Below are 18,109 nucleotides of genomic sequence, written 5' to 3' on the forward strand. Positions count from 1 at the left end.
TGAAGCCTGGAGTGGAAGTAGTATTTCTGAGCTTCTTTCAGGGTATTTTATTAGAAAATAATTCCACTGAGCTCCTCCTCTCCTTCCCATCCCTTAGACTGGAAAAAAAGTGTGCGGGACAACACCATTTCCAGATGCCCCTTTCTCTGGCCTACTACCCTGCCTAGGCTGTGTTTGCCTCTGATTATTTCTGGGAGGATGCGAGAATCCCCATCTCTAAACTTACCTTGAAGCTTTTAGATGCAAGGCTGTGATCTTAGTGTTAGATTATCAGGGTTAGGGACATAAAAATCATCCTCATACACTTCATTAACATCTTGGAAAACTGAGACCTAGAGAGAGCAAGGGACTGGTCTGCCAGTGACTTTTTGGCCTAGAGATAATGTAATGGAAAGGGTAAGCATGCTCTCTGGAGCTACAGAGATTGGGGTTGAGTCATGGATCTCTACAGAACTAGCTGGGAAACCTTGGCTTATCACTTGATCTCTCTGTACCTTGACCTGTAAAATGGGAGCAAGAATATCTAACTCCCAGGGCTATTGTGAGGCCCAGATGAGATAGATTAAAACTGTCTTGCACAATGTCTGACCCATATAGGTGCTCAGGAAATATTCATTCTTCTGCATCTTGTGCCACTGTTCTTTGTCCTCATCTTCACATAGGCCCTGGAACACTCACCCCTGTGCCCATGGCTTTGATTTGGTTTGCCTTGTGTTCCATGAGTTCTGAGCACACCTGCATTAATCTCTACTGAGATGTAAGCTCCTTGAGGACAGGGGACAAGTTTGGCTTGGCATTTGTCACATATCCCCAACATACTTCTGACCTATCAAAGTTGCCATAAGTAAAGGGGTCCCTTGGTAACCCTGTATAATTGAATTAGCTAGGAGTCAGGTGTCTTGGTGCTTTTTTTGTATCTGACTCTATGTAGCAAGGAGGAGAAGTAGTTCCAGGCTCTCTGGACAACAGCCCAAGGAAGCATGTGGTTCTGAAGTTTCCTATTTAATCAATAGATTTTTAATAAACTGAGAAGAGAAGGAAAAACAATCATAAGAGAGTGTGTGGATTCGCTTTCTCTCCATCTATCATGATCTTCTTTTCTTGCCCTCCCTTGTCCCTGTCCCTATATACTCATGTGGGAAGCAGAGAGACTTCTACTACCTGCTGAGGCTCAGTCTTCAAGTAGAAAGAGACTGAGATAGATGACAGCAGGGATTGAGATCCTTGGGCAGAAAGGGAGATTCATAGAGAAGATGAGAGAGGAAGAATGCATGGAAGCTGGTACCTCTAGGGTTAGAGGGTAACTGGTAGAGAGAAGCTTTAGTTGTCCTAGGTGGTGGAGCTCTCATTTGGCCTCAGGGTGAACAAGATAATGGGTCTTCCTAGCTCATGAAGTTATAAAGCCTTTTGAGGATTCCCAGGAGTCCCTCCCTCCCTCCTTCCACACCAGGCCCATTTTGCCATCCTCCGTCACCAGTCTATGCCCAGCCTTGACTGTTTCTAGGCAGGTAAAGGTATCATCTCTCCTACCTGGCTGCGTCTCACCATTGCATGTCCTTCCCAGGGTGAGGACATCCTAGACAGGAGCTCGGAGCTGATCTACACTGGGGAGATGGCCTGGATATACCAGCCCTATGGCCGCAACCAGCAGCGGGTCTTCTTCCTGTTTGATCACCAGATGGTCCTCTGCAAGAAGGTAATTCTTCCCCCTTCTTTCCTAAGGGAGATGGGCACCTTAGGGCACCAGCCCCTTCCTTTCTGTCATCCCCAGGCTCTAAACCAAGTGGGGAAAAACTACTGGGGGAAAAGCAGGAGATTGGCAGCAATTCCATATCAGGAGCACTAGTGTGGCATGAATATCACAGGCAGGGTTGGCTTGTGAGCCGTGAAACTCTGTAGTTGGTACCTTTTGTCTTGGTATCTTTTTTACTTATTGCCTTCATGACCCTCATAGTGCTACTTCTCAATCCCTTCCACCCAGAGCTGATAGCCAGCTGGTTTGTACCAGTTGTTAAAAATATTGAAATATTTCTATCCCAGTTGGTAAACAGTAGCTTCCCTGAGCACCCTTCCTAATTTCTACTCTAATGGCTCTGGCCACCTGGCCCTTCTTTGCCCCAGGAACCAACAAAGGGCCTCCTACTTTTGCCCTGACAGGTAGGTACCTTTGTGATATAGGAATTTTCCCCCTTCCTCTACCCATTTCGTATGCAAGGTGCACTGGTTCCTCACAACTCCCAACCATGTTCTCACCCACCCTTCCATCTTTGTAATCCATTTGAGGAGAGGTCTTACTCTTACCACTGACCCTTGGATAACTCTGTGATTGTTGATTTCTTGGCCTCTTCTCCTTGGTGCGGGTGGGGAGTGTGGCATATGTTCTCAGCATGATCCCTCCTCATGGGATACTGTTCCACACACCTCCTTCCTAAATAAGGATAGGGAGTTCAGACCAGTTTTGGCTTTGGGGACTGGCTGGGAAGAGTTTGGGACCAGGGCAAGTAAAAGACGAAGGAGGAACCGAGTGCTTAGAGTGACTTTCCAAATTCGCTGTCCTACTCTTGCCTCTTTTACCATCATCTAGTCCCTTTGTCCTCTCCTTCACCCAGTAGTGAATACCTCTAAAGAGGACTTCTGAGTCACAAAACACTAGGGCAAACACTGCTAATTTGTTCTGTGCTGCAATATGAACCACATGTTTGCTTTAAGACCTCTGCCCTCTGTTCATGTGCATGTGTATGCCACATATTGCATTAAATCTTTATCCATTTGTCTTTGACAGTGGATTGAGAGAAAAAATTGAGCTTAGATTCAGACTACCTCAGTGTTTGGCAATAAGATCTGAATGTCAGCCCTGGAACCAATAGCCAGCTAGTTAATTGGGATAATAACTACCTCAGTCTGGAGCTGACCCTGGAAGAGAGAACTTTTATGAATCTGAAACTCAACTAAGCATCAATGCCTCTTTTTAGCTCCCGCCAACTCTTCCCAGGATTTTCATAAAATCAGGAGGCAGAATTTTTGAGGGTTAATTTAGGCAACCAAAGACATTCTCGGCATATCAGCCATGTCAATAACAGTCATATGCCCATTCTTCTCCCTAAGGTATGTTCATGCTCAGAGCTAGTCACAGAGACAGCAAACAATTAGAAACCTTGTTTATTTTAGGGTTCCCCACCCCCAGACCCTGCTAATTTGGTATCTGTCAGCCAAGGCTGGGGTTACTTTAAGTAAAATGTGAGGCTGGGCTCTGTAAAGCAGTGGCTACAGGAGATAGGGCCAAGAGTCAGGACACAAAACAGTGAGGCAGAGGCTAGGAATAAAGGGGAAGAAACAAGATGAATAATAGACTCAGTTTAGGAACCAAGGGACAATGGAAGGCCAAGATGGAGTGATGAGTCAACTTTTAAGCCAGCTAGTGGGAGCTAATAATTTGGAAGAAACTGGAAGTTAAGATAGGGGTGCGGGTTCAAACCAGCCAAGCTGGCAAGATGAGGGAAGCAGGCAACAGAGATGACAGAAAAAAGAAAGAGAGAAACCATGAAGCAAGCATAGTTTCCCTCAAATGGGAGCTTTCTTGTTCTAGCAAGAACCACAGGCTTTTTATCCCAGAGAAAAGCCAGCCTAGAGCCTGGGATTACTAACTCCACATACATGAGTCATCTTGACACTGGCTTCCCAGAGCATGAGCAGCTACACCCTGATTGTTCAAAGACCATTAAAATTATCTGATGTTTGTGTTGGGGATTTCCATTTGGTATATATTAATACAATAGATCTTTTCTGTTCAGCAAATAGGGAATTAACTGTTGATAAATGATTGTGGGGCCAAAAGAAAGTATGCAGAGAGACAAGGTATTTTGTCTGCCGGGTTGTTTAGGGATCTTTTGCTATTACTACAGAAGATTCTCATCTTGAGATAGAGCTGGGAGGAATGGACAAGGCTTCCTGGAGGGTGAATATTCCTTTGACAAAGGAAATCTACAAAGAAAAGGAAGGGGAAGGGCTGAGACTAGGGCAAGTTGAGTAAGACTCTCACTCCCCTCAGACACACAATTTAAAAGAATGTCCAAAAGCTCAGTAATCCTTTTTATAAGGAATAAAGCAGGTAAGGAAGGTAAATAATCAAATGTGACTACATTAAGCTTTCTGATGAGTTGATATTTTAAAAAGATGAAACAAGTGCCGCTACCTAGCAAGAGACTAAATAATATATAACATTTCACATATGGATATTTAACAGAAGTGACCAAAAATAGTTTCACGAATCCTAGAATGGGTCAAAGTTAGTTATAAAAAATGCTTAAGATAATATCAATAATTTTTTTTAAAGATCAGTTCAAATAAAGAAGAAAAAAGAAGTGATAGTCTGACAACTCCCTGCTTGAGGCAGATAGTTTACTGTTAACAGAGGAACATAAATTTCTTCTCTGTCAAGGGAAAAAAAGAGCATAATCCTGACTAAAAGGGAATCAAATCTCAAAGTATCCAAGGTTGTAAGATAGCATTTCACTGCTCTGAATTTTTCCTTCATGCTGTAAGTATTTATTGAGCCCCTGTTCTGTGTTAGACTACAAGCTCTGCCTTCATGGGGCTTATAGTCTAACAGAATTTAAGTGTTATGTAGTTTAAAAATATATACATTCATGAGCACTTAAATAATTCTAAAATGTCTCCAGAGGAATTGCTGTAGGTAATCTTGACAGAATTATGTGTTCCAGGAGATCTGTGAAAACACTATAGATAGGAAAATGTGCTAGTTTTCAAAACAGAAACTAATATATTCTGGAAAATATAGATTGACAATAAAATGATAATGAGTTAGCATTTATTAAGTATCTCTATGATTCTGTTCTAAGAACTTTACATTCACTAACTTAATATAATCCTCACAACAAGTATATGAGGTAGTTACTATTATTATTCCTATTTTAAAGACATGTAATGTGACATACAGAGAAGATATATAAGTTTCCCAAGGTGTGATACACAGCTAATAAGTGATGGTGCCAGGAATTGAATACAGGTAAGCTGGCTCCAGATTCCATACTGGTAACCTCTATGTCATTATTGCTATTGAGCTTGTTAGAATTATATAATAGACTGTTAGACAGTTTATGAACATTTAGAAAGAGATACAGTGATCACAGGGGTTCAGCATTGATTTCCTAAGAGCAAGTCATGTCCCATTAAACTCAGTTTCTATTTTGTAACTAGATTAGTTGTTGGGAGGATTGCACTCTACAGAGATTATCTGGATTTCAGTCTGGCATTTCAGGTTCTCTCATGGTTTCCTTACAGACAGAAGCAATGTTGAGTGATAGATTGCGGGGAGTTAGCTACGCTCCCCGCAAAGAGGTTTTTCTCTTTCTTCCGATCAGGTCTCTAAGTTGACTATGCCAGTTTGGGGGGAGTTAGCTACGCTCCCCGCAAATAGGTTTTTTCTTCCGATCAGGTCTCTCAGGCAGGGGTCATCCCATAGGATGAAAAAATAGTAGGAAACAGAAATAAAAATAAAATAATGATAATAATACACAGAGCCAAAGATATAGTTTATAAAGTAAAGGTTTATGAAAATAGATACAAGGAGAGTGTCCGGATGGATATATTTCTTCCCGCAAAAATATATCAAAGACTGAAACTCCATACAGGTATTTTATAGGGTAGATACAGGCTCCCGTTGCCAAGGGCAATGGGATTTACATACTAATAGGCAGTTTGGTTTAGGGTCAAAGTCTCCTAAAAGGCTACTACAGATCCTTTAATTAACTATCTAGGGGAACAATGAGTTACAAAATCTTCTTGGGGCAAACTTCTAAGTTTTCTGATAAGGCTATTACTTTAGCAAAAAACGGAGACATCTTGGCTCCAGTGATTGTGTTCTTGGAGACAGAGAGGATCTCAGAAGTCAACATGAGCTGTGCTTTGTGTTAATTACTTGAACCGCATGGTTCCGTCTGGGCCCGGCTTGGGCATTAGCATATCTGTCTGATCAGCTCTCATCTCCAGGGGTCTTTGTCTGTCAGCTCCAGCAACCTTTTGGTTCTAGGAGAGGCCTGTCTTGTCTTTCAAAACAGGTGAGAACCATAGGCCCAGTTTACAGCTGTCTCTTTGAAGTGCAGCTATTACTGACCAACAAGAGGCCCTCCTGAGGCTAGGCAGCTTTTGAACTAACACAGTTATTTTTTCTTTAAAGCAAAGCCTTATTTGACTTCTGAAATCAAATCTTGTCTCCAAAAATACAGGGGGCATTTCTATAACTCAGTATTCTTAGGCTCAGCAACAGATAAAGCACAAACTTGTGGTCAGATAATTCTGGGCTCAAATTCTGTTCCAACACTCACTAACTATACGATTTCAAGCAAGTGACTTTTCACTTCCTGTACCTCCATTATATCATTTGTAAAATGGAGATAACTATTCCAAAGGATTATTATGAAGATTAAATAAAATCAGTGCATGTAAAATGCCTGATAGAGTGCCTGGCACCTAGTAGGTACTCAATAATCTCAGTGTTCTCCCACCCCCAACAAAGAAATAGTCAGCCATATAACGTAGGGAGGTCCCCATCACTACATGTACCCAAATATGAGCTAGATGATTATCTGCCAGAGATAGTGTAGGAGACATTGAAACACTCTGTCTGATCTCTCTCCAGGATCATGTGGCCCAGCCACTAAGTTCCTAACCTACTCTTAAGATTCTCTTAATTCCCAGTCAGTTTTGCAAAAACTTGCCTGTTTTGTACATCAAGAGTTGGAATTGACTGTGCCACTGCAACAACTTGTGCAGCCTGTAGCTTGTTTCAGTGTGTGTGTGTGTGTGTGTGTGTGTGTGTGAAGGCACTTTTAAATGGCAATTATAGTAGATGGGAAAGACACCAGTGACTTCTAATTACCTGACCACTTCTTTAATTTTGCTGTCCGCATTCTTTCCTTGTCACTTTTCTTTTAAAAATTCCAGGTAAGACTCTTTGTTCTCTTTCTTCTTATCCTTTGCTGGCTGTCTGTGCTCCTCTGTGTCTCATTGCCTTGTTATTTTTGCACATGTTTTATTTTCTTCCTGATATTATTTTGGAAATTTTTTTTGCTGCTTTGAGGGGATTTTTCTCCTTTATTTTCTCTTTCACTATTTACTGTGGAAGGGAGTAGATTCCCTTTCCCCAATCATCCACTAATGTTCCTGCAGCCCTACAGTTTCCCCAAACATGCTTTTCCTGCATCCTCTGTCCTGAATTTTGCCAGTGTGACATGGTTGTTCCCTGTGTCATAACTGCTCTGTATTCCTGCTACTTTCACCATACCCTGGGGGAACAGAACTAAACGGCATGTAATGATGCTGGGCAAAGTACTTCTTCTGTTCCGGCAAGTTTCTACATTTGGACCATTTCTTCTTGCACTGACAGACCAGACTTGGAGGATGAGCCATTTGGGACAACTCACAAATACAATAGCAACAGCAATGGGGATAGAGCAAAAAGAATATGGGGATTTGAAACCAGAATACCTGGGGACTAAACTCTGTCCCTGACTAGTTTAACCTTGGGCAAGTTCTTTAACTTCATTCTTATTTTCCTCAATGTAAAATCAAGCTGATGATAAAACTCATCTCAGGAGGCTTTGGGAGAGAAACCCCTGAGGTAGTGGGGAGAAATGGCATACAGTGCTAAGAGCACAGGTGCTAGGGCCAGACTAGAAGGCACCAATCTCCTTTCTTCCATGAGTTGTGTGACCTTGGGCAAAGTTTTTGTCCTTATAATTATCTCCTCAGTTGCAAAATGGGAATCATAATGGTATCTAGAAGAAAGGGAGGCTGTGAGTGTTAAATGAGATAATGCAGATGCAGTGCCTGGCATTTAGTAAGTACTTAGTAGATGTTAGCTATACTGTTACTGTATATTCAGTGTTACTAATCATTCATTCAGCACTTTTTTACCAGAAGGCAATATAACACATTACTTAAACAGAAGCACAGATTTTAGAGCTAGACAACCTGAACTCAAAGCCCACCTCTGACATTTAGTAGCTTTTATTCTTAGGCAAGTTTCTTAATTGCTCTATGTCTATAGTTTCTTATCAAATGGGGTTATTAAAGTATCCACATTGGAGGACTGTTGTGAGGATTACTTAAGTTAATAAATGCAAAGCATTTAGAATAGGGCCTCACACACCAAAGTATCCATTTTGCTATTATTACTGTTGTTGTTGTTATTATTTTGTTGTGATTATTAAGCATACACTCTAGATACTGGAATACAGTAGTGAGCAACATTAGCCCAGTCTCAGCCCCATGTGCCTTCCCCAGGATCTGGAGGAAAAACTGGCATGGTCCAGGCTAGAAGAGAGTAACCAGGGTCCCCTCTATAGGAGCAGGGAGAACCTTCCTGACAGGTAAAGCAGGCTTCAGTCCTGAACAGTTGCATTCCCCAGATTGCAGCATCTGTCATTTGTACAAAATGTCCTGCAGCATCATACTAAACTCCAGGAATGCCCATTGAAGCCAAATTGAAATAACTTGGAACTATTTCAATTATGTAATGTCAGGGATGGGGGTAGGTTCCTTGTTGAGCCATTGGCTAGGGCCAGGGCCTAGGTGTCTGTCTGCAGACTACCAGGACCCTCCTGAAGAAGCATTAGCCCCCTTAATATCCTCCAACTTGGATGAGCAGAAAGGAAAAGGAGGAAGGCTGGCATTTTATTAGAAATGATGAACTTTATTAGGCAGGGAAGTTGTGATAGTCCAAATAGCATATTTTTGAGTACCTACTCATCATGTCCCTGTGAAGGCACTCAGACCACCATTAACAAGTGGCATGTGGGCAGCCTTGTCCCAACAGGATCATAGGCAACCAGGGCTCAGGAGGGTTTTGTCCCCTTGCTATGTGCAGAAGATGACTAGAAAAACCTCTGGGACTTTGCTGCTCTTCTCTGGACACCCCTGAATGAGGCAAGACCAAGGAAGGAAGAGTGCTTGGGAACAGCCTAAATGAGCAGATAAAACTAAAAGCTGTGAGCAACATGGTGGCTAAGTGTGTTAAAAGCGTAGTATGTAAGGGTCTTCACAGTTGGTGTTAGAATTCGGAGAAGGGGAGCCACATTGGCTTGGGCTGGTGGGTACAGTCAAGAAAAGCTTCTTTGGGGAAGAAGAATGTGTAAATTTGACCTTTAAGTCTACAAGGATTAGAATAGGAGTCATGGTTAGCCCAGGAGGAGATATTAGTGTGAACCCAAGTACCTGTTATTTTGGTGAGTGGGTGGTAAATACCATCCTTTCCCTGAAAGGGTGCATAGAATTTCCAAGGACAGTGGGGTAACTCTGTAAATTGAAAAATATTCAGAATTACTCTTGCTTTGGCTTATTTTTACTTACAATATTTAACTTGCTTGGAAATTTTAAATGAACTAAAGGAGGTAGTGAGATTTTTTTTAGGTTTATCAGGAGTTTTTAAGGGCTATGAACACTGGCCTGGGAGCAAGAAAGCTCAGGGTCATATTTAGTGTACCAGGCTCGCCCCATGCCCTGGAAACTGCAGCTTTACAGCCATTTTACAGAGTAAGGATAATTCTCCTTATTTCATGGTTGAGAAAATTGAGGCTCAGAGAGGTTAAGTGGCTTGCCCAAAACCATATAGCTAGTAGGTTAAGCAGGAAGGACTCAAACTCAGGGCTTTGGACTCTATCTATCTCATGCTCTTTCCTTTGTTCCATGTTGCTTTGTGGCCTTAGCTACCATTTCTGATTGGACCTCCTGAACCAGTAGGTCATCCATAATCATTTCAATCATTTCCCTACACTTGGCTTATGGCTAATCAAATGCCTGAACACTCATATTCAACCCCCTGGGGGTTTGGGAAGAGTAGGCAAAGGGAGAATTTTAATAACACCTCTCTCTAGCCCTGTTTTCCTGCTACAGAAGCAGAAATTCTCTCTAGTTCCTTGTTATCCTTAAATATCTAAAGAAAGAATAGGAGGTTCAGGGATTTTGCAGCAAGATGGCTGACTAGAGGAAGCTGGCACATGCCTCTTCCTCAGAGAAGAACCAAGATATGGATTAAATATCCATAATTTGTCTGGGAAAGAATCCTGGAATATAACAGAGAGTCAACAGGACATACCGAGGGTGAAGGAAGGGGAAGCAGTGCTTCCTGGTGGGGATAGCCGAAAGCCTTGAGTGGCTTCCAGACCCAGGGAAGGGGTTAAGTGAAAGACCCTCAGGGCTCCACATTCCAGCCATGGATCTTTACAATCCTAGCTACAAAAGAGCTCCTAAACCCTTACAGGCCTCTAGACTGGCATAGGGAGCTGCCTGAAGATCATGCAGAGGCACTGCTCAAACTTAAGTGGAGTTCCACAGGCTTCTGAACACTGGACACAGGGCAACTGCAGTGCAGAGTCATTCCGGGAGCCTGTCCCCCAAGGCCCTGAGCCCTGCCCTGAAGTCACCTCTTCCCCTGCAGGCTGCTGGGCCAGGGAGGGAGATGGGAACCTGAGTGCTCACAAGTACCCCAAAGACAAGTTCTGCTGCAGCTGTGGGCTACTGCAGGACTGAGGGGTGTTTAGACCATGAACCCCACACCTGCAGACCCTCTTCCAGAGCTGTCTGCCTGACTGCTCCAATGGAGAGGGGCATACCATTCCCAGTGATAGGCCCACAGCCCAACTGCCATTGACCTGCCTGACTGTCCCGCACGGGCAGCCTAGGACCAGCCCATAACTCCCTATCACAGCATTTAAATTCAGGAGGCCTGAGGACAGGTCCATTGGCCTGGTCCTGTCCCCCGAGGACTTGATCACATCTCAGGGGCAATGAGGATGAGATCTGCGATCTGACCTTGAGTGGAAGGATCTCTCATAGTCAGAACTGAGAGAATGGTGTTGGTTTGTGCTGCGCCTTGTGAGCAGGGTGAGCAGCACCTTCACACTTTCCTTCACAAGAGGGGACTGGGAAGGGTATGGCCCTAAATCCATGTATTCTGTCCTTGGCAGGAAGACTTGTGGTCCAGGGTGGTTTCACGAACTGAATACAGCCTACTAGAGATTGGCCTAGCTGGTTTCGCCTTTCGGGAGCGTGAAAACAGGCTTGCCTGACTCAGCCCCACCCAACCTGGCTTTGCTCCTCCACCATGGCAGTGGTGGTGGTGGTGGAGGTGGAGGAACACAGGATGGGGACCCCTATGAGTTCCAAAGCCCCACCCATCATCTGGGACATTCCAGTACTTCTGATTAATTAAGGCCAAGCATAAATCCCACAACCACCATCACAGCTGGCTCTTTCCTGCAAGGGTAACCTACCAACAGGAAGACCAACTTGTCCAGCCCATCACATTGGCTAACATAAGTGTACCGCCTCCCGTTGACGCTTACCCGCAGGCGCCACCTACTGGCCTGAAGTATGAACTGCATGCCCCAATATTCATACTGTTAGAAGTACACAGTGCTGGGGAAAGAGATAAGCTTCTGGAGACCTCCGTCTCCCCTTCTTGGCAAGAAGTGTCTGCCTACATGCCTAGTACACCACTGCTACAATCTACAAATAACTAGCATTTGAGGAAAGCACCACACTAAGGCTATATATAACCAAGGAGTTCATTCAGAACCTTGCCCTCTGAAAGCACCATTCAACAATATCAAAGGTCCCTACCCAACATATGCTACAGTCACATCCTTAACAGGGGGGGAAAGTCCCATATGAACAAAAGTAAATTAAAAAAATAAGAAGTGGCAGCTTCTCCATATGAGAAAGAATGTGCATAAGAACTCTGGTAGTATGAAAAAAGAGTATAAAGACCACCCTGAAAGGATCACACTAGCTCTCTAGCAATGTATCCTAACTAAAATGAAAATTCTGAAATGACAGATAAAGAATTCAAAATTTGGGAGGGAGACAGGCAAGTTGGCTGACTAAGACATCAAGATCATCACAGAAAGGAGAAAAAATTTCAGGTGAAATAGCATAGCCCAGGTAGAATACTGAGGGAAGAGTGCCAGAACCTACTGGAGATCCCATGGAAAAAAAGTTGTGGAGCAGGACAAGAAGATGCAAGATTTTGGCGGAGATTGACCCCCTGAGGAATCTGGAGTCCCACAGAAAGGGTAGGTAGGGGTGTTTATCTTTCCTCCCCTCATGCCTGCAGCAGACTGCCAGCTCTGAACTCTCAGAGAGCCTCTCCACTCTCATGATCCCAAGTGTTGTTGCCATCAGCAAACTGAGAACTTCTGAAGAACAGAGCACTGGGCTGCTAGCCCTCAGAGGGTTGCTTCCCTCCACCTCAGACCCAAGCCAAGTTGGCGAGAGCCATACTGCTTGTGCACCTGTTGTGTGCCTGTATCCTTCACTCTCCTTGTCGTTGGATTCCACACAAACATTCCCCAGCACTCACTCGTACTATAGCAACTGATAAGGTCTAGGGGGGCATAGGAGAGCTGCAGGATTCTTGGGGTTCTGACCAGTAGTGGGGGCCTGACCCTAGGGTATAGGAAAGTGCCATGAGCCACAATGCTTTGGGGGACAAAGGGAAGTGGAACACACGCTCTCCTCCACCTGAGAGCTCCTGGCTTAAGATCCGAAGTTGTCTGCAGTCCTCCCAGTACATGAGTGCAGAATGAAATCCATAGGGCAAGAGAGTGTTCCCACCTCAGAACAAGAGCAGCACTGGAGCCGGGGAGGGGACATACAGACAGGGACTTCCCTGCCCCCAGCCAATCACTGCTGTGTGCATAGCAATGTCTGCTCCCATGAGGGTTTGGCATGAAGTGTGCCACTGGACGGCCAGTCCCAGGCATGTAGAGGAAGCTGTACTCCCACTAATAGTATGCTCATTGTGCCTGGGTTTTTCACGGAGGGTACAGCTCATTTCCCTTCCATCACTGGGAGGCAGTGTTTTTGTGGCTGCCTTGACCAGTGAATCTCAGCCCTTGAGTCTCTGCATTGCTGGATCCACAGCTAACATTCTACAGCACCCACTCATACTGCAGCAGCCCTGGGAGCCAGTGGGTCCCAGGGAAACTGTGGGATTCCTGGAGCTTGGACATTCAGGGCAGGCTGTTTCCAGCACACTGGAGAGCTCCTCAGGACAAAGGGGACCAGAGCACCAGTTTTTCTTCAATCAGAATCTTCCCTCCCTCCTCCTCTCCCCTGCCTACTGCTGCCCATGCAGCCATAGCTGTTCCCAAGTAGGGCATGTGGTGATGCACCAGGGAACAGTCAAGCCAGGGCATTTGGGAGCAGATGCCCCCTCTCTGACAGTGTGCCCACCATACCCAGGCTTCCATGGAAAGTGGGGCTCATGCCTTTCCCTGTAAAAAACCGTAGCTTTGTATAGCAGAGTACAGGCAAGCCAAAAGCTGCCTGTTTCAAGCTGGTAGAAGTTTTTCCCTGAGGCCGTCTGGGCAGAGATCTATGGGTCAAGTGTTTTCTGAAACCCTCAGCTACATTACGGCTTGGAGGAAAAAGTGACTATCGGAACTGAAAGTCATGAGTCCCAGGTCTGTGATTTGGTAGGGAAGGAGATAGCATGTCTGCCTACCCAGGCTGGGAAGCTGGATCACTCCCTTCCCTTCTGCCCATGGCTGTACCCATGTGGGCAGGGGGCACTGGTGCAGGTGTGCCAGGACATGATCAAACCAGGGCATTTGGGAGTATCTATCTTCCCCCTGCCCCCACAGTGTGTCTACCACAACCAGGCTTGTTTCAAGGGTGGGGCCCGCCACTTTTACCTTCAAAAAGCCACAACTTCATACAGCAGAGTACAGGCAAGCGGAAAAGCAGGCTGTTTCAGGCTTTATGAGTAGAGTCTGTTTGGGTAGAGATCTGCAGGTCAGGTGCTTCCATGGCCTGGAGGAGAGTGGCTATCTGAACTGAAAGTCAGTAGTGTAATAGGGAGGGAGATAGCATGCCTGCCTACCCAGGCTGAGAAACTTATTGACTCCCCTACCTCTCTCCCCCCAGCCCCTGACAGAGATCTCAGTGAAATTCAACACAAGTTCCCACAGCATTCTCATCAAGGCTTGTACTTACACCCATCACTGGGGTGTACAAGGGTGAGCTGGCAGCCCAGCTTTGACCCCGAGGGTTGAGGAGGGAACATAGGACAGCAGGCATTCCACAAACCACTGCACCAGCAGAGCAAACTGAGACTAAGCACATACCCATCAGCTTCTGCTTCAGCCAGCTGTTACACATAAGTGCCACCTACTGGCATAATGGTTGAACTAGAGCCTAATATTTTTTCTACTACAACCAGCATCTGAGAAAGACACTGCTCACTGTACAAAGACTACTGATAACCAAGGAACACATACAGATCCTTGGCTCCCTAAAAATACCCCAAATTGAAGTTAAATAGACAAGAATAAAATATCTTTCAGGCACACCCCCAAGGGGAAAACATAAAAAATAAAGTATAAATAAAATAATAAAATTCCGCCCAAATGAAAGGATGGCCAAAAAATAAGAAGGAATATCTTCTCCATATGAGAAGGAACCAGAGTAAGAACTCTGGCAGTATGAAGAAACAGACTATTTCTACACCCCCCGAAGAATGACACTAATTCTCCAGCAATTGATCCCAACCAAAAAGAAAGTGGTGAAATAACAGATAAAGAGTTTAGAACATGGCTTATAAGGAAGCTCAATGAAATCCAAAAGAAAGTTGAAAACCAACACAAAGAAACCAAAAAGTAATTCAGGATGTGAGCGAAAAATTTACTAAAGAGGTATATTAAAAAAAAAAAAAAAAAACAACCAGGACTTCTGGAAATAAAAGACACATTGATGAGTTTACAAAATGGAGTTGAAAGCTCAAAAACTCATGCCTGTATTCACAGAACTTTGAGAGTTTGAGGTGGGAGGACTGCTTAAGGCCAGGAGTTCAGGTGAGTCTGGGAAACATAGCAAGAATCATTCTCCACAAAGAATAAAAAAAATTAGCCAAGCATGGTAGTGTGTACCTGTAGTCCAAACTACTTGGGAGGCTGAGGCATTGGGATTGCTAGAGCCTAGGAGTTTGAGGCTACAGTGAATTATGATCATGCTACTGTACTGTAGCCCAGGTCAAAGAGTGAGATGCTGTCTCTAAAAAAAGAAAACTCAAACAATAGACAAGACCAATCCAAAGAAATAACTTCAGGGGTTGAAGACAAGTTTTTTGAATTAACTCAGTTCATTCAATTAATTTTTCCTTATTTTCCAAAAATAAAGGAAAAAGAATTAAAGGAAATGAATAAACTCTTTGAAAAATATGGGATAATATAAAATGCTCAAACCTAAGAAACATAAGTATTCCTGAGGGAGAATAAGAAAAAGTAAAATGTTTGGAAAACCTATTTGAGGGAATAATTGAGGAAAACTTGCCTGGATCTTTCTAGAAGTTTAGATATCCACATAAAGGAGCTCAAAGAACACCTGGGAAATTCATTGCAAAAATGGCATCACCAAGGTATATAGTCATTGAGCTATCTAAAATCAACCTGAAGGAAAGAATTCTAATGGCAGCAAGAGAAAAACATCAAGAAAACTTATGAAGACAAATCTGTCGGACTAACAACAGACTTCTCAGCAGAAACCTAGAAGCCAGAAGGGATTGGTTTCCTATCTTTAGCCTTCTAAAGCAGAATAATTGTCAGCCAAGAATTTTATATCCTGCAAAACTAAGTTTCTCAAGTGAAGGAGAAATAATCTTTCCCAGACAAGCAAACAATGAGGGAATATGTCACCACTAAATCAGCCCTACAAGAAATGCTTAAAGGGATTTTAAACATCAAAATGAAAAGTTGCTACTCTCCGGTATAAAAAAACACTTAAATGTATAAAACTCACAGGACTTATAAACCAGTAACACAGTGGAGAATATAAAGCAAAAGGTAACAATCAACATGATGACTGGAACAGTATCTCACATTACCAATGATAACTTTGAATTTAAATGGTCTAAATGTCCCACTTAAAAGGTGTAGATTAGATTGGCAGAATGGATAAAAAACACAAGCCAAATATCTGCTGGATTCAGGAGACCCACTTAACTCATAAAGATTCTTATACACTGCAGGTAAAGGAGTAGAAAAAATATTCCAGGCAAATGGAAACCAAAAGTGAGCAGCAATACCTATTCTTATATCCAATAAAATAGACTTTAACTCAGCAACACCAAAAAGAGACAAGGAAGATCATTATATAATAATAAAGGAAATAATCCAACAAGAAGATATAACAATAGTCAATATATGTGCCCCTAACACCAGAACTGCAGATTCATAAAACAAATACTACTAGATCTAAGGAAAAAAACAGCAATACAATACCACTGGGGGTCTTCAGCACTCCACTGACAACACTAGACAGATCATTGAGGCAGAAAGTAAAGTCAACAAAGAAACACTGAACTTAAACTGGACTCTAAAACACATTGACCTAATAGACATTTACAGAACATTCTATCCAAAATCTGCAGAATTTACATTCTTCTCATCAGCACATGGAACAGTCACCAAGATAGACCATATGATAGGCCACAAAATAAGTCTGGATATATTTTAAAAAATTAAAATATCAAGTATCTTCTCAGACCACAGCAGAGTAAAACTAGATATCTATTCTGAGAAGAAATATCAAAACTATACAAATAATTGAAAATTAAACAACCTGCTCTTGAATGATCTTTGGGTCAATGATTAAACCAAGATGGAAATTTAAAAATTTTTTTAAATAAATAACAGTGACACAAGCTATGAAAGCCTATGGGATACAGCGAGGGCAATGCTAAGAGAGAAGTTTATAGTGCTAGATACCTGTATCAAAAAGACAGGAAGATGACAAATTGACAATCAAACATCATACCTCAAGGAACTAGAAAAAAAAGAATTAATACAACCCAAAGCTAGCAGAAGATAAGAAATAACAAAGATCAGAGCAGAACTAAATGAAGTTTAAACAAAAATACAAAAGATCAATAAAACAAAAAGTTGATTCTTTCTAAAGATAAATAAAATTGTTAGACTACTAGCTAGATTAACCAAGAAAAGAAGAAAGAAAGTTTAAATAAGGTCAGTCAGAAATGAAAAAGGCATTACAGTTGATAATGCAGAAATACAAAAGATCATCCAAGAATACTATGAATATCTCTATATCCACAAACTAGAAAACCTAGAGGGAATGGATAAATTCCTGGAAACATACACCCTCCCAAGCATAAATCAGGAAGAAATAGAAATCGTGAAGAGACCAATAATGAGTAGTGAGATTGGATCAGTAATAAAAAAACCTCCCCCAAAAAAGCCCAGATCAGATGGATTCAAGCAGGATTATATCAGACATATAGAGAAGAACTGGCACCGGTTCTACTTAAACTTTTCCAAAAGATTTAGAAGGAGGGAATCCTTCCTAACTCATTCTATGAAACCAGTATCACCCTGATACGAAATCCAGGAAAGGATGTAACAAAAAAAGAAAACTACAGACCAATATCCATGATAAATATAGGTGCAAAAATCCTCAACAATGTACTAGCAAACCAAATACAGCAGCACATCAAAAAGATAATACAGCACGATCAAGTGTATTTCATCCCAGGGATGCAAGGATGGTTCAACATGGGCAAGTCAATAAATGTGATTTACCACAGAAACAGAATTAAAACAAAAACAATATGATCATCTCAGTAGGTGCAGAAAAAGCATTCAATAAAATCCAGTATCTCTTCATGATAAAAACTCTCAACAAAGTTGGCATAGAAGGAACATACCTCAAAGGAATAAAAGCCACAGATGACAAACCCACAGCCAACATCATACTGGATAAGAAAAAGTCAAAAGCTTTCCCCTAAGAGCTGGAACAAGACAAGGATGCCCACTTTCACCGCTTCTATTCATCACAGTACTGGAATTTCTAGCCAGAGCAATCAGGTAGAGAAAGAAATAAAGGGCATCCAGATTTGAAAACAGGAAGTCAACTTCTCTCTGCTGAAGATATCTTTTTTAAAAAAATAAAAAAAACACAGCGCTATTTTTTATGTACTAATATCAATAGACTATCATGGCTTTGTCTTGCTCTGTGAGCAAGTTAACACAGAAGTTCCCCCATTCTCACACATAGACAATTTTTAAAGACTGATCAT

At 42.6% G+C, this 18,109-nt stretch overlaps 1 protein-coding gene across 1 annotated transcript in view; it reads left to right on the top strand.

The window, feature by feature from the left end:
- The window catches only part of ARHGEF9 (Cdc42 guanine nucleotide exchange factor 9), a 102,044-nt gene that overhangs the window by 69,212 nt on the left and 14,723 nt on the right, over positions 1–18,109 (top strand). The window contains exon 7 of the mRNA XM_069464426.1: positions 1,565–1,696. Within this exon, the coding sequence (XP_069320527.1) occupies positions 1,565–1,696 (132 nt within the window). The remainder of the gene's footprint in view (positions 1–1,564; positions 1,697–18,109) is intronic.

Source organism: Eulemur rufifrons, chromosome 30 (assembly GCF_041146395.1).
Source record: "Eulemur rufifrons isolate Redbay chromosome 30, OSU_ERuf_1, whole genome shotgun sequence".
Taxonomy (NCBI): domain Eukaryota; kingdom Metazoa; phylum Chordata; class Mammalia; order Primates; family Lemuridae; genus Eulemur; species Eulemur rufifrons.